At 40.4% G+C, this 22,052-nt stretch overlaps 1 protein-coding gene across 2 annotated transcripts in view; it reads left to right on the forward strand.

The window, feature by feature from the left end:
- The window catches only part of MALRD1 (MAM and LDL receptor class A domain containing 1), a 419,241-nt gene that overhangs the window by 10,494 nt on the left and 386,695 nt on the right, over nucleotides 1–22,052 (forward strand). For both annotated transcript variants that reach the window (XM_069729529.1, XM_069729530.1), the window contains exons 2-4: nucleotides 2,019–2,138; nucleotides 4,945–5,042; nucleotides 6,405–6,566. In XM_069729529.1, the coding sequence (XP_069585630.1) occupies nucleotides 2,019–2,138; nucleotides 4,945–5,042; nucleotides 6,405–6,566 (380 nt within the window). The remainder of the gene's footprint in view (nucleotides 1–2,018; nucleotides 2,139–4,944; nucleotides 5,043–6,404; nucleotides 6,567–22,052) is intronic.

Here is a 22,052-nt window from a genome sequence, read left to right on the forward strand (position 1 = left end):
TAACATCTTTAGGACACCGACATTTTTTCATTTTTGCAATTTAATTTTTTCCTCCTCTTCATATAAGAGACATAACATCTTATTTTTTTCCATTAATATATGAGGGTTTGTTTTTTGAGGGACAATTTGTAGTTTTGAATTACACCATTTATTTTACCTTACAATATACTAAAAAGCAGGAATAAAAACATCAAGTGCGATGAGATGGTGAAAACTGCAATTCTAGCATAGTTTTTTTTTGTTTTTATGGATTTCATTATATAGTAAAAAGCACTTGACAACATAATTCTTGACGTCAGTGCGATTACATCGATAGCAAAGTTAAAGCACCACCCAAGCGATTGTTTTTATTGCAGCTGCCAATCTAACTTCCCGGGACCTCGTCTTATATTTGCCAACCACCATCTTCATTTTTTTAATACAACATTGTCCCAAAGCATCATGGCTGCAATATTGACTTTTCAATTAAGTACTGTAATATTGTTTTGTTACTTATCCATCTTGATCAGTGTCGGTCTGGATTGGCAAAGGCCCACCAGTAACAGTGACTCTTGGGGTCCGCTGTTGTTACATGGAAAAATAACCTGTCCCTAGTGAACAAATGTACTTTTCCTTCTATGTACTATTATGGGTCCTGACACTCAAGATGTAAAACCAAACACCTCTACAGCAAATCCTATTCTAGTCCTGGGCACCAGAGTAATACATGTCAGAATGCAAACTCTACAAATTGGTATATTATTAACTAATAAATAGATTTTCCAAACTACAGCTCTAAATCTGATTTTTTCATCAGAAATAAGTGAACATCTGGTATGGGATAAATGCACCGTTATCCTTTCATCTAAGTCTGAAATATCATTATCTGCATGAAGGCAAAGAAACAAACATGGTGACCTGTGGAGAAATGGAGGAAAACAATGACACATGCTGATGTATGAGAACATTGGCTCGGAATCAAGAAGTCTGCGTGCTGTACTCATGGAAAGATTAAGTGCAAAGGCTGAGGATTTACTCAGTTTAAAATGTAGGATAATATAAAAAATAATCATTCTGCATTAGGTGATAAAATAGTTATTATGACGCCTCCTAATGTTCCTTTCATTTTTTTTTAGAGCGTCCACGTAGAGTATTTTTCCAGTCACTTGTAGGGCGCAGTGTCCATGCAGTGAGGACGATGCCATAACACACGCGCCGTTTCACGTCAAAGTACGGAGATACACACTATAGAATAGCAGGCATCTACTGAGCACGTGCGACCTGTCATGAAAAAACTACAGGACATATCCATAGGCAACCAGGAGGCAAAACCCTCTTACACGTTGGCAGGGCCGGACTGGCCATCTGGCAATTCTGGAAAATGCCAGAAGGGCCTGACTGATTGTGGGCTGCCTTGTCTGCTGCGTTGTTAATCGAATCGGTGTTCTCAAGACCCTCATACTGTTAAGAGTTGTAGTAAATTTCATCCTCGACGTGGATCAAAAATTTACATTTTTCCCTAATTTTTTTGGGGAAAAGAAACAAGGTCTGCAAAAAAATCATGGACATGTGAACGGTGCCATGGACCAACATGGATATGTGTTCTATCCATGAACACTGCAATCAGAACACGTCTTCCGGCCAATCAGAATCTGTGCTCACAAGATGGAGCAAGGGGGATGGGAACGACACTTAAAAAAGCGTGACAACGCCGGAGGGTGACAATATGACCAGGGGCAGGCGGCACTGAAAAAAAATGCTGGAGTGGTGCTTTAATGAAAACCAATTGCAAAAATGTATTTAAAAGTAAAAAAAAATAATAATAATAATATTAATAAATTTTCCTTAACTATTTCCATTTACTTTAATCTCAATCAATTGTAAAAAAATAAAAATAAAAATTAAAAATGTCTATAATGTCTCAATGAAAATGTAGTATTCCAGTGCCATGAATAACATTATGCATAATGGTGATAGGAGTGCGTAGCTCTGTGTAGGTGAGAAACAACATTTTTCCCTATTACTCTTACATTTTATAGGCTCCGGATATGAAAGATGTGATTTTGAGACCGATTTATGCAGCATGATATCAGAAGGATGGGTCCGAACCAACGGTTTACAAGCTGGAAGTGCCTTATCTGCTAAAAATAATATTACAGGTAAGATCATGCTTTCCATTTTTTTTTGTAGTTTTATGGTCGACAGTTTGAGACATTTCCCTGAGGGCAGTAAGGCCGCTGGCGGAGAGGAGACCCTTTCACAAACTCCATGGCCGCTGGATTTCCATACTACTGCCCATTCCCATGTGCTTGGGAAAATATGTTTTATAGTCCTAGATGCTGATTCCAGTGGGTAATTGTTTTTGAGACCTAGTCACCCAGACAGTATTAGTAATATGTTCATTACACCTTAGGAGTTGAATTAGAGTGACTGCAGACTCGTGAATCCTCACAGCGCGCAGTGTGTACACTGGCAGGACTTTCCGATGCCAGTGCGGACCGCAAGTAGGCGATTGGCATACATGCAGTCACATGCCAACTAGACGTGTGACAGTACAAGTATATTGAGCTTGGCCAGACACGTCTAGTCGGAATGTGGCTGTAAGTATACAAATCACATATCTGCAGTCACATGACCGGCGCGGGAAAGTCCCCAAGTCTGGACAACCCCGTTAATATTTTATGGATGCTGTTTAATACTTTTTTTTCTCTCCTGTGGTGGCACTACAGGAAAAGTGATCACCTGCTGATGGATTTCCTAAAAGTGTTTAGATGAATGTGGTTGGTGCAAGCAGCAAAACGCCCTCTGATCAATACTAACAAATAGGGATTGTCCAAAGTAGATACCTCTTTTAAGAAGAGTGTATATATTTTTATCCAGGGTGAGCACCACTGTTGTTCAATAATAATATAGCTAAATCTATATTTTCTGCAATGGGCTGCAATACCAGACACAGCCAGTGAAAAAAGTGGTGCATTTTCTGAAAAAAAAAAAAAAAAAAAAAGAAATAAAACTTCAATTTTTTTTAAAATCCTTTAAAGGTCTATATAATGTAAAGAACCAACCTTAAGGCTATGTGCACACGCTCAAGATTTCTTGCAGAAATTTCCTGAGAAAAACCTGAAATTTTCTGCAAGAAATCTGCAAAAAAAATCTGCATGCGTTTTTTGCGTGTTTTTTGCGTGTTTTTGGTGCATTTTTTCTGCGGATTTTTCCGGACATTTCCCAATGCATTATATAGTGGGAAATCTGCAAAAAATCCGCAAAATTAATGAACATGCTGCGTTTTTTTTTTACCGCAATGTGCACAAAAATTGCGGAATTCATTCTAAATGATAGGATGTATGCTTTTTTTTGCGGTTTTATCGCGTTTTTATAGCGGAAAAAATGCGAAAAAAACGCAAAAAAATCAGCAACGTGGGCACACAGCCTTAGCCTTAAGCATCCCGTTGTACTAGACTCATACATTGACTATGTATCGTCATTATACGACCTGATGCTATCTTGATTAGTTTCAATAACATAACTTCCACGCCGGTACAAAGTCCTGAGAACAGATTCTATTACAAGAAATATTCATTTATTAAATCATTAACTTAGGCCTGATAATTGCCGGTTTATTTCACTTTGAGTTATATGGATTTGTATAAGTAATTATTTGCATTATTAGCTGCTTAAAGACGCATTAAAAGAATATAGTTAAAATGACATATGCAAAGTTTCATCGTTAATTCCAAGTGTCTGGTGAACTTAAAAAGGCAATGAGGTCAATTATAAAATTCATGGAAAAATAGAGAACCCGTTAGAACATGATCCATTTTTATTAATAAATAGATTTAAAAAATATTACAGGAATATATTTTTAAAAGACTGATATAAAATCAGTGGATCGAAAAAAAATAAACGTCATCAATACAACAAAGAACGAGCTTCGAAGAAAATATTTTAAAGGGGCTGTGCATGGTGAGAAAACCATGGCTGCTATAAAAAGCTGCATCCTACATGATCGTTGGTGGCTCCTGGAATTGTAGCTCCATTTTTGGGGAAAATGCAGCCATGTTTTTCCAATGTTTCAACTATTTTCCTACCCTTAAATCAATCCAACAAAATGGCAGCTGGCTGGATGTGCTGGACTTGTACCTATCAAAAGCCCAAAATTTCTAATTTTGACAAATTCAATATTTTCGAGAAATTTGTAACAAATTCGATTAACTAGGAATCATGTAATATTTATATGTACAGGTTGGTAGTAGTGATGAGCAAACGTGCTCGGATAAGGTGTTATCTGAGCATGCTCGGATGCTAACCGAGGGTCTTTGACATGCTCTGATATTATGTTGGAGTCCCCGCAACTGCATGTCTCGTAGCTGTTCAACAGCCGTAACACAAGCAGGGATTGACTGACAAACAGGTACGTTGACGATGTGCAGCAACAACTTCTGCACCCAAAATGCGTCACTTGGCAGGAAAAACGCCATTTAAAGTACCGTACTCAAATTTTTAATGTATTTTTGATGTTTTTTTTCTCTTATTCATTTGAATTCACATGCAGCAGGTGTGAAACTGCTCTAAATCTGCAAGGGAAGAATAAGAACCATGTGTATGAGCTTTCAGAAACTGCATTCATTTTGCTGGTATTGTACACAGCAGTGTTTTTGGTGCAGTGTTTTTATTGCAGACATTTCTGCAACAAGTGCACACAAACAGCCATTTTGCTGGAACTGTAAGACACTGCGGTTTTGACGCAGCGAAAATGCCAGCGCCAAAGACTCGCCAAAAAAACCTCATTGTTGGAATGTAGCCTTAACGTTATCTTATACCTTATAACAGGGCCAATTTATAGCCAAAAAAGGAAATAAAAATTAAGTTTTTAAATAAATGAATGATCACAAGTCGGTTTAATAGAAAGCTCTGAAAAAATAATTATAAAGGAAACTCACTTTTGTTTTTTTATTCTTCCGATAGCTTATTTTTTGATGTTCACATCGGAAAATGCACCTGGTGCCCAAGCTGTTTTAAGAAGCATAAATTTCCTTCCAACTGATAATCAGATTTCTTGCCAGGTAATGTACGACTTTATCAAGATATTTTTGTTTTCAAACTTGTGGGATTAAAGGAATAATAGATTAGGAACATCAAGTCTGAAATGTATCATAATTACTATATCATTATTTAAATCTATTTCTATCTAATGTACTGCCTACTAAATAAGTTTAATTACCTTATAATTACCCCACAGAGCAATCCAGGCATTAATGTAAGTAGATGGACATGATGCTCACGTTCCCCCTTGAAGACACAATTATTGTTATAATGTATTTGAATGTGTGTTGTGTTTAGAGACACAGCAAGTTAATAGGGACAGTTACGGTTAATAGTTGGGACTAGCCCAGAGTGGGAGGGGCAGAAGCGAAGGGGCAGAGGCAGATTCCTGTCAGGAAGGCAGTTAGGGTCCAGTGCGCTGTGAGAGCAGACCAGTGAGCAGAGCCGCATGAAGCGGGTGTCCAGGAAGTGAGAGGAGACCGAGGCGACAGATAGCTAGATCCAAAGTAGAGATGAGGAAAAGTGATAAACGGAGTGAGCAATAAACTGGAGACAGAAATTGGGGCAGGAGGCGTAGTGGGGCGGTCCCAAGATCGTAAGCCAAAAAGGTAACAGGATGCATCAGAGTAGTGAACGCAAAATGAAGAGAGTACCCCAGGCGGTAGTTCCAAGGCATCGGCAAGGGTTGTAATCAACCCTTTTAAGGACAGAGACCATTTTCTTTTTTTGCCTAAATTTTTTTCCTCTTCTTTTTTAGAGCACCATCATTTTTTTTTATATTCCCTTTGCATTGTGTTTATGGGTGAAGTGCAGTAATCCAAAAACTACAGTTCTGGTAGTTTTATATATTTTTATTTTACTTTATAAATGCTTACCGTAAGAGTGAAACAATTTTATCGTTTATCCTCTGCTTTTCCTCCTGAATATATGTGGATAAATTGACAATTGACCTTTATCATTCCACTTGTCATAGTTGTGAATCACTACACAGCTGACCACTGTCCGCACTGATTGGGCACATGAAACTGTGCAGCCATAACTGGAAATACCCAGTTTTCACCTCTGGTGCCTGCGCCATTCCAGCGGTGTCGGCACTATCTCTCCCGGGGCTTGCTTGACAGACATAATAATGTCACACAATCCCCGGGAGAACCAGTGCTTACACTGGAGGTCAGTATAAGTGTTATTATTATTCTACTCGGGGGAAAACATGCTGATTTAGAAGGGGGTGTCCAAGTGGAGGACAATTCTTTTAACTTTAGGTCTGCACAAGGGATTTTGGACTTCGGCCACTAGAAAGATATATCAATCAATAAGGAGAACTTCAGAAAATGTTGAAAAGCTTGATTTTAATGTGTGGTATCATATTTTTTCTCTTTAAGATGAGAATATACTACTACTTTGCGGACATTACTTCGATGCTCACGGTGGGACTACAAATTCAGGCTCAAGATCAAGTTAATGACATTTGGAAACAAGACTCGAGCCATAAAAATGAATGGAGAAGAGGGGTCATTGCCGTCAGCAGCTCGGAGCCATTTCAGGTTAGTCCTGTATAATTTCACTTTTCTCAGTAATGACTTTGATACAATGTTTTCATAAGATCCAACGGGAGACAAGGAAATATCAAGTGATTTTCCGAATTGTAACAACGGTCACGTCCGTGGCATCGCATCGTAGCTTCCGTCCTCATGAAAGAGTTCAAGAAAAATTTTGTAATCACAACTGCAGGAAAAAGGAGTAAAAAGTTTGAAAAATTGAGCTTTCCAAAAGGTTTACTATATTACATTTATATTATTTAAAGGTATCTAAGGAATAATACTTACATAGAAAATCTGATACAGTGGGGCCAAGTCATCAAAGACGAAAAGTTTGGACATTTTCACTCCAGTTTGACGCAGTTCCACATAAAAGGGGGAAGATCGGTAGGAGGCGGGGATGGATAGGTCTGTAAAATTCAGCAAAAGTGCTGGTGTTTCTTAAATAAGAAATGCTACTCCAGTCCCTTCTTGGAGAAGCATTTCTGGTGGCTCACGTTTTTGCAAATAAGTGCTGAATTTATTAAGTGGCGCGTGAATCGCTCACAGTGTCATTTTATAGAATTCCCTAACTTTTTGGCTAAAATATCCTGCTCAGAATAAAAAAATATGAACCTGCCTAAGTCATTTTCCCGCCAGAAATCGCGCTATTCACTTCTTTATTTTGGATTAGACTCGCCCATTCAAATCTATTGGTGGGAAAAAAAACAAGATCCCTGACGGATCAACAATCTATCATCCGATTTTTACGGGTACATTGCAATTCTGGAACATAGGAAACTGTATTTGGTCTTGTACATTTTTTTAAACTGCTGATGTATAAAAAAAAGATGCCATACGGATGATAATATGGGTGAAAAATTGTCCATTTTTTGGGATGAAGGTCTGACAATTTATTTTATAGCCTGACAGCGGCATTTTTACATGGCCTCATCCTGGTGCAGCGCCCTTTCTGGTGCCCATCACCCATTCCCACAATGTAATTGTGGGATACAGATGGGTTTTTATGGCAGCAGAGATCCTGCTGGCATTGCAGTATATAGAACAAATGATCAAACTACTGCAGGCTTGGGTACTGTTGGGGAGCTAAAAATTATGGTGAGAATAAAAAATATATTTTCAAAATCTGAAAAAAAAAAAGGAAAAATATAGAAGTTTGAATCACTCCTTTTTCCCGGGTCAAATATAAAGTTATTAAAAAATAAACAAATTTGGTAATGCAATATTGACAATTATATAACATATGCATTAAATGCCGTATAGAAATAAAATTGAAAGGCCAAAATTGCCATTTTTCATTTCCTGTACCTTCCCCAGGAAATTGCAATAAAAAATGATCCAGATTTGTACCCCTAAGTCTATGGGTGTACGTGAAACACCGGACTGCACTAGGATGTCATCCCAATGCAGTCTGATGTACACCGAGACAGGCAATGAAGGAGATGGAGAAATTACTTTCTCCGTCTCCTCCGCACAAGGGCTGTGATTTTCCCATATGATATGATCGGAGCGCACTGGGCTCCCGCTCGCAGCAGAGTTTGAGCCGAGAGTCATTAGCATATAGTATCCAATGCTATACACTAGTGTGACTCCAGCCTACACGGTATAAATAAAAATGTCAACTCGCCAGGCCCTGATATACATCCATCAACCGAAATGTAACAGTGGTAGGGCTTTTATCAAGACGATAGAAAAATAAAACTGCAAAAATAAAAAATCCCCCAACAAGGAAGAAGTTATTTGTTATTTTATTTCCCAATTGTTTTTGATGTCTTATAGAAAAGACTAAAGAGAAAAGCACCAGAAAAAAAATTCCACTGTCCCGTAAAACACTACAAAAACTACAAGAGCCTAAATGATGCATATCGGCAGGGGTATTTTTGAACAAAAAAGAAAATAAAAATATACACAAAAAAACAAAAACTTCTAAAACAAAAACCTGTAGTTTGTTCACTGACTCTACCAGTGCATACCAAGCGGTTTATTAGGACAATCTAGCAAAAACTTTTTATGGTGGTAATGGGGATGGATGTGGAGGAATTGCCCATTCCATATTACACCCCTAACTATACAGTCTGCCACTGTGCTTACATTATTTATTCAACATCCATTTTTACATTTCTCGGAAGCCATGTGACATCTCTGTAAAAAAAATTGCTAAAGACTTTATCCAATGGGCAAATTATTTTTTACTAACACGTTTCCAGTCCGTGTTACAGTCCACAATTACTGGAATCTTCCTATCGGGTAGTATTGAAATGACCTCCTGAAGTTTGTCAGAACACAAGTGACACAAGGTCTATTAGAAAATATTAAGCTTCATTTGCTCCGACTTAGAACGTCTCCGAGATCGTTTCCTGCGGTGACATGTATTAACTCCTAACCCAGCTCTGAAATAAGCTGAAATGACTGCACCTTCAGTTATCAGGCAAGACAGATGAAACAACGTGGAAATTCTCTTCTCATTAAAGATCTGTAATGATTCTAATATAATAGAAGTTTATATTAAAATAGAGGTCACGTAATAAAAATAGGTCGAGTTTTGGCAATTTCGACGCAAAGACAAGCTCTGTTATGATTTAAAACTGATATTAAAGGTGGTAGATGAGATTAGAACATTAGATTTATCCTAAACTCTGCTGCCCGACTAATCCACCTGTCCCCCCCGCTATTTCCGGGCCTCTCCTCTCTGTCAATACATCCATCAAGCCATCCACAGCCTGAGTCCTCCATACATCTGTGACCTCGTCTCCCATTACTTACTTGCACGCAACCTCCGATCCTCACGAGACCTCCTTCTTTTCTCCCCGCTTATCCCCTCTTCCCACAATCGCATACCATCTTTCTCCCGTGCATCCTCCCTTCTCTAAAACTCTCTACCCCAACATATCAGACTCTCTTCTACCATGGAAACCTTCAAAACGAACCTGAAGATCCACCTCTTCCAACAAGCCTACAACCTGCAGTAACCACCGATCGAGCAAACCGCTGCACGACCAGCTCTACTCTCACCTACTGTATCCTCACCCATCCCTTGTAGATTGTGAGCCCTCGCGGGCAGGGTCCTCTCTCCTCCTGTACCAGTCGTGACTTGTATTGCTTATGATTATTGAACTTGTTTTTATTATGTATACCCCTCCTCACATGTAAAGCCCCATGGAATAAATAATAATAAATAATAATAATAATAATTAGAAAAAAGGATCATTTTTTTGTTCCAAAGAAGTCCCAACAAAATTTTTATTTCATAAACTGTCCTAATTACCTGTGTAACTGCCTTAATAGATTTACCAATCGCGGTCTTTCCCAGTTTCCAGTGCCGCTCCGGTGCTCTTCTTTCCCACATTACTTGCAAGTAGACTAAGTGGCTCACACAGGGGTTTATGTGTGAGCCAGAAGTCGCTTTCTCCGTAGAAGTCTATGGAGCTTCGTTTTCAGGTTCCATAGACTTACGTTGAAGGAAGTAGCTTTGACTCACACAGCAATCACTTTGCATGTTGACAAAGCAAAGAAGCACTCACGAGGGACCAGAATGACCCAGGAAAGCGGATATGACATGGAGCGCCCCCAGACACAGGGCCACAGGTTACTCGGTACCGGTCCTTTCTGTCTCGGTGCTGGGGTTGTCACGGTGGCTAGACCCGGTCCATGATCCTGCTAAGGGGCGCCCAATGAAAGGTGATGGTGCGTGGTGCAAGGTGTGAGGAATAATGAGGACACAGGATTGTAGTCTCTTTACCTTTACTGAAGGCTTCAGGGTCCGCAGTCCAGAGCACTGCTAACGGGGCTGGCTGAGTCCGGCCGGTCCGAAGGCACATCCAGAGTTCCCTTTGCAGGTGGGAATCAGTGTGTACCTTCTTGCGCCTGTGTGTTGTAGTCCTTCCCTGCTGAGCACCACGGGACAGTCCTCACAACTGTCGTATCTGTTCCTTCTCTCTCTCCGTCCCCCAGTTTATATGGCTAGGACGCACCTTTATGACAGGTAGGCCTGGAGTTATTCTGGAACCCTAGTGTCGCTCCTCTCCCACGATTGCCTCCTATGTCTTCTTAGGTGATGTATGGTAGGCAGCCAACCTGTAATTAACTGTCCTGCCGCTGTTTGAAGTAATGCGTGGAGTCTGTTACTTCCTCGGTGCTCCGGCCACCAGCTACGCGCCTCAGAAGGATGTTGCCAATCTCGGGGCACGACTCTTTCTGGTTCTATCTCCTTCGTACTATGATCCCACTTATCACTTCTCCACAATATCCTTCTCATCATGTCCTTCCTTGAGATACCGCCGCAAGGTAGTGCAGGTGCGGTCCCGTAACAATCTGTCCTTTCTGCTAGGTACCTGCCAGATTCCCAGTTCTGACAGGTCCTCCCTGGAGCTCTCCCAGGCTGTGTTCTCACCTAACTTCCTATCCAACCCCCAGTTTTACCAGTGTGAGGAGTGGCCTAATACATAGTGCCTTTTGCTCCCCCTGGTGGCCGGAGTGTGAAGTGTAGTGTGTGACTGTGATACCTGGTCAAGTGAACTCTTTTAGTGCAATCAGACATAACATCGCTCCCCTTAGTGGCAGAGCGACATTACTACAACGACCAGCACTCTGGGGCGCTGCATGACACCAATTAGTAAGTCTAGCAATACACTTACACATCGTTACATCAGTAATTAGGACAGTTTCCGAGGAAAAAAAAAATGTTGGAACTTTTTCATTTAACAGTGTCACGTTTATCAGCAAGTTGTGTCTGGTACTGTAACAAATAAAGAGTGGCCTTGGTTTTGGAATTAAAAAAAAAAAGATTTCTTCTCTCTCTGTCCCTCTTCTTTTTAACCTTCAGACCTTCAGACAGTAGAAAACAAGAAAAATTAGATGAGATTAGCAGAATCAGACTACATGGTTTATTTGACAAAACCCAAGAAAAAGAACCAAAAAAATAAAAACGAGCAAAAAACAGCAAATAAATCTGTTAATAGTAATAGTGCATGTAAATAACATAGGGCACTTCATTAACACTATTTTGATTAAAAAAAAAGCATGAAAGCGATCCCACCGTGACAAGGTGAACCTATCGGGACGGTCTTATTCTGTCTCTAGTATTAACATACATAGTAACATAGTTAGTAAGGCCGAAAAAAGACATTTGTCCATCCAGTTCAGCCTATATTCCATCATAATAAATCCCCAGATCTACGTCCTTCTACAGAACCTAATAATTGTATGATACAATATTGTTCTGCTCCAGGAAGACATCCAGGCCTCTCTTGAACCCATCGACTGAGTTCGCCATCACCACCTCCTCAGGCAAGCAATTCCAGATTCTCACTGCCCTAACAGTAAAGAATCCTCTTCTATGTTGGTGGAAAAACCTTCTCTCCTCCAGACGCAAAGAATGCCCCCTTGTGCCCGTCACCTTCCTTGGTATAAACAGATCCTCAGCGAGATATTTGTATTGTCCCCTTATATACTTATACATGGTTATTAGATCGCCCCTCAGTCGTCTTTTTTCTAGACTAAATAATCCTAATTTCGCTAATCTATCTGGGTATTGTAGTTCTCCCATCCCCTTTATTAATTTTGTTGCCCTCCTTTGTACTCTCTCTAGTTCCATTATATCCTTCCTGAGCACCGGTGCCCAAAACTGGACACAGTACTCCATGTGCGGTCTAACTAGGGATTTGTACAGAGGCAGTATAATGCTCTCATCATGTGTATCCAGACCTCTTTTAATGCACCCCATGATCCTGTTTGCCTTGGCAGCTGCTGCCTGGCACTGGCTGCTCCAGGTAAGTTTATCATTAACTAGGATCCCCAAGTCCTTCTCCCTGTCAGATTTACCCAGTGGTTTCCCGTTCAGTGTGTAATGGTGATATTGATTCCTTCTTCCCATGTGTATAACCTTACATTTATCATTGTTAAACCTCATCTGCCACCTTTCAGCCCAAGTTTCCAACTTATCCAGATCCATCTGTAGCAGAATACTATCTTCTCTTGTATTAACTGCTTTACATAGTTTTGTATCATCTGCAAATATCGATATTTTACTGTGTAAACCTTCTACCAGATCATTAATGAATATGTTGAAGAGAACAGGTCCCAATACTGACCCCTGCGGTACCCCACTGGTCACAGCGACCCAGTTAGAGACTATACCATTTATAACCACCCTCTGCTTTCTATCACTAAGCCAGTTACTAACCCATTTACACACATTTTCCCCCAGACCAAGCATTCTCATTTTGTGTACCAACCTCTTGTGCGGCACGGTATCAAACGCTTTGGAAAAATCGAGATATACCACGTCCAATGACTCACCGTGGTCCAGTCTATAGCTTACCTCTTCATAAAAACTGATTAGATTAAATCAGTATTAAAACATGACACCTTACCATATGCCAAACAATGTCAGTGTGAATAAAGGCAAAGCAGGACAGGGCCCCCGACGGAGACCCCCACTCATGGGAGGCTATATAAATGGAATATTTAGCTAAAAAATGGAAGCCATGCCCCTTGTTTGTGCAAAGTTAAAGAGATAGCAGCAAAATACTTGTAATAGTAAGAAAACGGAAAATGGTGACAAAAGCAAAATATTTTTTTTTTTTACAAATTTCTGATATTTTCTTTTTCACTATTTAAGTGAAAAAAAAACTAACAACTGTACAGGTTTGGTATCTGTGTAATCATATTGACCTGGATAATCATATTGCCAGGTCAGTTTCACCATATTGTAAACGTAGTAAATAAACCCCTCCCCCCCAAAAAAAATTGTGAAATTCCACTTTTTTTTTGCAATTTAAATGCATTTCGAATTATTTTCCTGTTCTCTAGTACATTATACAGTAGATTGAATGGTGTTATTCAAAAGTACAACCCGTCTTGCAAAATTCACGCCCTCATATGGCTATATTGACAAAAAATTAAAAAAGTTATTGCTCTTGGAAGAAGTGGAGGAAAAAATGAAAACGGAAAAAAAAACCAAATGGAAAATCGCCATGTCATGATGGGGTTAAAGGCAATCAGGGGTACTTGAAAAAATGTTTTAATTTAATGCAAATCTAATTTTCTGTCCGAATTTGAGCAAATCTGACGGATTTCATTCCTTTTGCTCATTATTACATTTGCTGAGTTATTAACTGACCATTTGCTGCTCTTGTGCTTATAATGCATGAATTAGATCTTTGGATCTCGAAGGGACCTTGGACGCGTAAAAGATAATGACGGCATACGATATGGTAGCGCTATTACTGCATTAATCTGGGTTATTACGGAAGTCCATAATGGTGAATTAATGACGATAACTGAGCAGCGATGAGGTCTTAGTCTCGGGGGTGGTCAGATGATGAACGTCCTCAGCAGTTATCGGTCTCTTCACCTGTGGCTGATGTATTGCTGCCTGGTAATTTGTAATTGGTTGTCTTGTATGTAGCTGATATTACGGTGCAGCAGCATCTGGAGGAGATAGATATCATTAAATTGATGTGTTTACTGGGAGGACTGGATTCACGTGTCATTTCCAGTGTTTTCAGCTTGTTAGAATTATTTCGAGGGAAATTGTTACCTTCTTGCCCCGAACAGACTGAAGTGAGCCGTGATGTAACCATACAAGTAGTGAGGCTAAGGCTACAAGGCAACTCATCTTCGTAAGTTGTTCGTTACTTTGCTGTTGCAAAAAATGTTGCTAGCAGATTTTTTTATAGTTCACTTCAGAAAAATGGAGCCATTTTTCAGAACCGTTAAGGGACATCAAAAAGTTTTTAAAAAATCCTTATAACTGACCTTACCTCTCATCTCTCAAGCCCCCACACTACCCAACGGCACACCACCACATCTTCTGATCCCCGACACGTGCAATGGAATCCCCAGACCTCTCACGCTGGGCCGGCACTTTCAGGTTTCATGGAGCACAGGAGGTCACAGCGCAGACATGATGACATTGTGACCACCCTTGAACTTGTGAAGAACCCTCCCAGTCTCTTTAAAACCGAAAAATGCCAACCCAGCGTGAGAGGCCCGGGGATTGCAGAGCAAGTGGCGGGGGATAAGAAGATTCAACAAGAGCCGGACAAATGGTGGTGAGGAGTGGAGGGGCAGGACATATAGCATATATTTTTTTTACCTTTCTTTAGATATTATGTTTATTAAGCTCTGGGGTCTGGATCTCAGAGTAGAACAAGAGACATTAAATTTGCAGAGAATCACTTCTCCACAAATCTAATTTCCAAGGAAAAACTGTGTGAAATGACGAACTCGAATTTTGCTTGATCTCCTCATTTCTACCTAGGACCAAAAGGGTATTGTAGTACATAATGAAAATCACAGTCCCTTATGAAACCCAAGTATCAAGCACCACTCATTGGCACCCCACGATTACAGCGCAAGTAATGGTAATGGGGAGTTAGATGGGCACCAAGACTTACCCCTGTGATCAAGTGACTTAAATACTGCTGTCAGTGTTTCACAGTATACATAAGAGTCTCATTGAGCATGTTATAGTATTAATCATATACAGTATATATAGGCAAAGTTGTGATTAATTAAATAGACAAAACACCTACCTCGAGCATACAGAAGTACAGTAGATGCATCAGGCATTTTTATTGCAGCTCTTTTAAGGCTTCTTTTACAATTGCCGTGTTTTTGCGGGCCATTTTTGCAAAACCAATAGATTTCTACGGGGCCGCAAAAACTGACTGTAAAAATTTGTCGGAGCACAGTGTGCCATATGGCTGCGAGGGCCGTATTTACGGCCGTGAAAAAATATTGAGCCTGCTCGATATTTTTCACGGCTTATGGACGTGGCCCCCATTGATATCAAGGGGCCGCAAAAACAACGGAAGCTTGCCCAGTGTGTTGATTTTGCAGTACACCGTGAAGACCGTATTTGCGGAACCCCGTATTTTTACCAGCACACTCCTAATCTATTCCAAACCAGAAAAACGGCGATCCGAGAAGATTTTTGCAGCCCGTTTTTGTGGCAAATCATGAAAATTACGGCAATACGGCCCGCAAAAGAGGGAGGCAAAAAATACAGCAAGTGTAAAAGAAGCCTTATATAAGCCACATTACCATAATGTGACTGCGTGCATAAGCTCTTACGTATGAAAAGTTTTGCAAAATTATTATTTTTTGCCTTTATACATTTTTTTTAAATCAACAGAGGATTGATGATAATCATCTTATTGTCAGACATAACAAAAAGCCATAAAAACAGCAAATATTATGAGAATACCACAAAGGCCATAGGTGAATTCATCGCAAACAAATCTCTACTTGTATAAGCACCTTATTCTTAAAAAAAATATCCAGTCTGCTTTCAGAATCCATACTGCGAGTACAAATGATCAAGATATTGTTTTTTCTAGCTGCGTTTTCAGTATAATGCCAATAACATTCTTGTATATGCTATAATCTGATTGGCAATTCTTCTACATTCCCAAATCACCGAGCCCAAATTTACCCGAGGTAATGTCAACAAAGAAAAGAAGTAATATTTTGATTGATGCAAAGTTTTTTTTTTTTTTAAATCAAAATCAAGATTTTATTACAGCATTTTAATACAGGGGTACATTACCAGCAGATGTGAAATATCTCCTATTTTTCTAGCATTTTCAACATAGCTGGGTTAGGTTATCTTACCTAGCCATGTATAGCAGTTATCCGTTGTAGATGGATTATTAATAATGGCATTACTATTATTAGCATTATTATTATCTGAGTTATTCTTTTTTAGTGCTTTAACTGTCATTGTGTCTGCAGCAGCATTCCGGTAAACTTTGTAATTTTATTCCATTAGTTTTATCCTCCTGGTCGCAAGCTTGAGCCGCGCCTGGCAGTCATGTGACTCCGCCAGCGTTTGCTGTGCTGTTGACAAGTCACATGGTACACTGCCTCGCTGTGTGATTGGATAGCCAACATTGGACAGCCTCTCTATTGTCAGGACGTCCCCTTTCTCCTTGATTGGCATGGGATATCCCCTGCTACGGTAGTTGCATTGTTGAACTAATTGAATACATTTTATAATATTTTTTTCTTCATTAGTGTTTTAAATAATATATGATTTTTTTGTCACAACAAATGGTATTGTGAGTTATAAATAATGTAGCGATAGAGAATATAGAACTGGTGGAAACAGGTTGAACTTGATGGACCTAATACTTTTTTCAGCCTGTAAACCTATATAACAGTAACAAACCTGGGTAATGTTCAAGTAAATATATTGTTATTTTTAGCTTCATTAAGGGTGGAATTTTGGAGCAGTAGGGTAGTAAAATATTATTCTTCCCGTAGTTGGACTAGCCTACGAAAATACTACTCTTTTCTGGTAGCCTCTACTTCAAACCCAGTGAAGGTTCAGCAGAAGACAGCTCTATCTGGACCTGACGTAGGACTCAATATTTACCACTTGAGTCTATATATCATTATTATTATTATTTATTTATATAGCACCATTGATTCCGTGGTGCTGTACATGAGAAGGGGTTACATACAAATTACAGATATCACTTACAGTAAGCAAACTAACAATGACGGACTGATACAGAGGGGCGAGGACCCTGCCCTTGCGGGCTTACATTCTACAGGATTATAGGGAAGGAGACAGTCGGTTGGGAGGTTGCAGTAGCTCCGGTGTTGGTGAGGTGGCAGTGTGGCAAATAGAGGTTGTAGGCTTTTCTGAAGAGATGGGTTTTCAGGTTCCGTCTGAATGATCCGAATGTGGTTGATAGTCGTACTTGTTGGGGCAAAGAATTCCAGAGGATGGGTGATATTCGGGAGAAGTCTTGGAGGCGATTAGGTGAGGAGCAAATAAGTGTGGAGGAGAGAAGGAGGTCTTGGGAGGACCAGAGATTACGTGAGGAAAGATATCGGGAGATTAGTTCAGAGATATATGGAGGAGGCAGGTTATGGATGGCTTTGTAGGTTAGTATTCGTAATTTGAACTGGATACGCTGAGGAATGGGAGCCAGTGAAGAGATTTGCAGAGGGGGGAAGCGGAGGAGTAGAGAGGAGAGAGATGAATTAGTCGGGCAGCAGAGTTAAGGATGGACTGGAGAGGTGCAAGGGTGTTAGCAGGGAGGCCACAGAAAAGGATGTTACAGTAGTCGAGGTGGGAGATGATGAGGGCATGCACAAGCATGTTAGTAGATTGAGGGTTGAGGAAAAGACGGATTCTGGATTTTTTTTTTTATTATAGAGTAGGTTAAATGCAATCTACTAGACCTCACACAATGTTATTAGTAGCATACATGCACATATTTTGTTTAGACCTTCAGAATAGTTACCCCTGGTGGCCTCCAGGAAACGCTAGTTCAGGACTGACCCTGTCCTAGCACATTTCTTGAATATTGGGTGTGCTATCTGTTGTCAATATTCATTAAAATCTTATTTTCATATTTTATGCTGAATTATAGGATAGCAGGTAACCTTCAGCTTTGGCACACAAGGTACAATATTTTCATCTGAATGTTTTTCATGTTTTACTTATTTGGCATTTAGCTAGTAATTAAATAAACTAATTAAATTACAAAAGAGAAAACTACACGAAGACCGGTGTTCATTTATTCACTCACAATAGCTTCAGGAGAACAGAAGATTTCTTTTTGCACTTGGAAATGTCTTAAGAGCATTTTGAGAATAATTTACATTACAGAATGCCAGGTGACGGAGCGCAGCTGAGTTCACAGAACAATAAAACATCCTTAAGAGACTTTCTCTATAAAAACCTGACACTTACAATGGAATCTGACCAAATCCAACATTTAAACTCGGGAAAACTCTTGAACATAACTGAGTAAATAATACTCAAGAAAGAAATAACTGTTTTGTCCACTGCCTGCGTGGGAAGTTTGGCCTATTGTCCTTCAGGTATTGTTACCGCTGTGGTCATAGGGAGGGAAAAAGAGAGCAAAATAGAAGGATTTGCAGGTTTCAAAAATTGATCATAAATTCACAATAATACCCATTAGAGTAAAGTGTGTAGAAGCTACAGAATTTAGTTAACCCAGACTGGCCAAACTAATGTGTATGTGGCTTCTCACTCCCATCAGTTGGTCGACAGATGATATTAGAAGAGAAAACTATCAGGCATAAGCAATTACCAGTTAACATTGGCTCTACTCCACTCTCAACATTAAAAATACATGTACACTTGCTCAAGTTAGGCATGAATACACATCAGATACCTTGGAAAAACAGGTCATCTAACATGGATGCCCTAGATAGGCTTAGGAGTTACATAAAGATGGGCTCATATTATCTCTTTTCTGGAACTGACAATTTTGTAAGTACATCTAAAAGCGATGTCTTGACCCCACCCTTTCAAATTCTGGGATAGTCAACATGAAACAGTGCTCCATTTGTTTAGGAAGCGCCTTCAAGGATTTGATTGAGATTGTATTTCTCTCCTATTCTTTAACTGACTATGCAGCTTAGGCCGTCATTCGCTTATAGTTAAAATATCCTTTCTAAATATCTGTCTTTACACCCCAATCACTTTTGTAATTAGATTTATTATAAAATGCTGTATATTTATCTCTAACCTGCTAATCCCTAAATTTGCATTTTTTACTTCTCTTCCTGTGAAATTATGTTGGAAAGGAGCCTCAAACAGGATATCACAGGAGGCTGGGGCTGCACTCACTTCTCTGCAGCATTTATCACCCCTCTTGGAACATGACGTCATCCGGGGAAGGAATTACAGTTAAGTATTACAGTTTCTTGCATCGCCATCCTCTGGAGATGTCATGAATCCATGAAGGTGGATGATGTGGGAGAGGTGATTGCAGCGCCCGGATTCTGATTTTATTGATTTGGCCACATCTTCTAACTATACAACAAGAAATTATCAGGTGGTAGTGATACAGCTTCTAGCACCACCCTCAAATGAATCGTGAGCAGGTGCAATGCTGGTGTCACTCACTGCTACTATCTATGAACCTTGATGATTTCACAGTTAGATGATGTGTCAGAGATAGAAGCACACTGCCGGCGCTGCACTCACCTCTCAAAGCAGCTATCATAATGTATCCCAGACATCTTCAAAGGGTAGCGATGCAAGAAGCTGTAGTAAGTAACTGCATTGCTGTCCCTGTGAGAACCTGTTCCACGAGGGGCGATGGACGCTGCAGGATTGAGTGCAGCCCCAGCCTCCTGTGACATCCTGTTTGAGACTCCTTTCAAATGAAATGTCAGAGGAGGTGCAGCAAAAAAAAGCATATTTAGGGATTAGCTAAAAAGGAAGCATTTAATAAAAAAGTTAATCACAAAAGTGGTTTGGACCGCCCCTTTAATACTACCTTCACTCCCATACACATGCCCACTGTGGTCAGATGAGTGCGCCTGTGTTCTCAACATGGAGAATGGAATAATCTGCAGCTAGACACCTGGTGTAGTAGGTAGCTTTCATGAGAGCAACGAATCAGGTATATTAAAATCCAACATGGACCCTTCTTTTACCCGATATCTACTATCAGGGTAAAGTTAGGATACTGCTACACATCATAGATGTTTAGCCAGTCTTACTGAAAATGAATAGATTCAGCTGATGTTTGATATAATTCATAAAGAGTAAACAAAAACTCCACTTAGATAAAAAATGATAACTTTTTTTATTGAAAATCCACAAAAAAGGTAGAAAAATATATTCGCCATTGGCCACACACTGACACGGTTCTGTCATACAGAGCGCTCTTAGATGATTTCTTTTTCTCACTAATATAGTGTAAGGAGGTGGCAGTGACCCTCGTGTGCTTCCTCTCTCCTGAATACTGAGGACATGTGTCACGTGCAGCACCCTGACAGTTATTCATATTCCCTAATGTTCATTAATGTGTGTCATGTATTGTAATGTGATGCATTTGTTATATACTGTGTGTAAGCTTAGGAACAGTGTAGGACCATAGGAGGATTACTATAGAGGGGGCACATTAGAGATAGAGAATAGGATAGATAAGAGTATTAGTTTAGGCACAGGCAGCAAGGAGTTAAGTAGATGGGAGGGCACAAAGCAGAGCAGCACAGAGCAGGGAGATATAGGACAGTCATTTCCTGGTTCTGTCAGACACCGGGCAGCCTGTCCAAGGGGCAGAACGCATACAGTGAGACAATTACAGGCTGTGGGGGATAAGTCTGCAGATGGCAGTAAGGGGCCCCAGCTGAAGAATAGTGCAGTCTGGCACCAGCTCAACAGGACCACCCCCAAGAAGGATCCGGGGTCTAAGACTGGGGTGGGAGCAGTGAGATGGCATTCCTGGCACCATTCCCTATTGGAACCGGACAGGCTGACAGGAAGCTGGTGATGCTGAAGATACAGATTGGACACAAACTGTGCAAAGATGCTGCCCGGATGGCAAAGGAAAGGAAAGTGCAGACAGGACAGAGTCTGGCTAGAGATACTAGAGTCTGCCCGTATGGCAGGGGAAGAGAAAATACAGAAAATATTGCCCCGTGTGATCTGTGCTGCTGATTTGAAGAATGCAAATAAGATGTGACATGTCTCTGTGTTTGAACTGTGCTGCCTATGTGGTGAATATGCTGGAAAAAGACCTAGTCTCTGAAGTGATTTGTGGAGCTCATGAATGAGGAGCTGACATGGCAGCAGCTGAGGGGAATGTGACAGAGCCTGTGGGTGTACTGGGGTGCATGCTGCACATGCAGCACAAGGGACTTTATCTTTTTATGAACAAGGTGCCGGGGTGCTCACTGACTGTTGCTTAGTGAACTCGCCCATGACTACCACCCCGTGCCACCTTGTTACAATAGTTCCATTAATGCTACAGCGCTTTACAGACATTATTATTGTTGTCCCCAAAGGGGGCGTATAACCTAGATTCCCTATCAATATGCTTTTGGAGTGTGGGAAGAAACCCACGCAAAAACGAGGAAAACAAACTCCTTGAAAATATATGGATAGGAACAGAAAATGCGGCAGCACTCACCCATCTGTGGTCCAATTCTTTATTCAAAACATGAAAAAGTACAGCCTTGCGATCCGAGGGAGTGCAGATGGGTCCCGTAGAAGCGCTTGGATCAGCGCGAAACGGCCGTCATCGTTCACCTGCTCACCTCCCGTCCATCTGCACTCCCTCGGATCGCAAGGCTGTACTTTTTCATGTTTTGAATAAAGAATTGGACCACAGATGGGTGAGTGCTGCCGCATTTTCTGTTCCTATCCATATGTTTGCATCTATCTTCCATGTGAGCACCCCCTGCACTGAAGGCAGCCTGTCACCACTCACTGCTGCTGATCTGCCGAAAGAAGGAAGGCTGTGCAGCTCACTTTTTTCTTTTGCTTTTAAACTCCTTGAAAATGTTGTCCTTGGTAGGATTTGAAGCCAGGAACCCATGAACTCATGGACCTCAATGCAAAAGCTTCAATTATTGCAAGTTTTTAATAACATTTTTTTTATATATGCCAAAGGGATTTTTTTGTGCCCCCTAAGCTTCTTGGCCTTGGTGCAAATGTAAACCCTGCACCTATAATAGTTATGCATACACAGCATGTGTCCAAGCGTG

Source organism: Ranitomeya imitator, chromosome 6 (assembly GCF_032444005.1).
Source record: "Ranitomeya imitator isolate aRanImi1 chromosome 6, aRanImi1.pri, whole genome shotgun sequence".
NCBI lineage: Eukaryota > Metazoa > Chordata > Amphibia > Anura > Dendrobatidae > Ranitomeya > Ranitomeya imitator.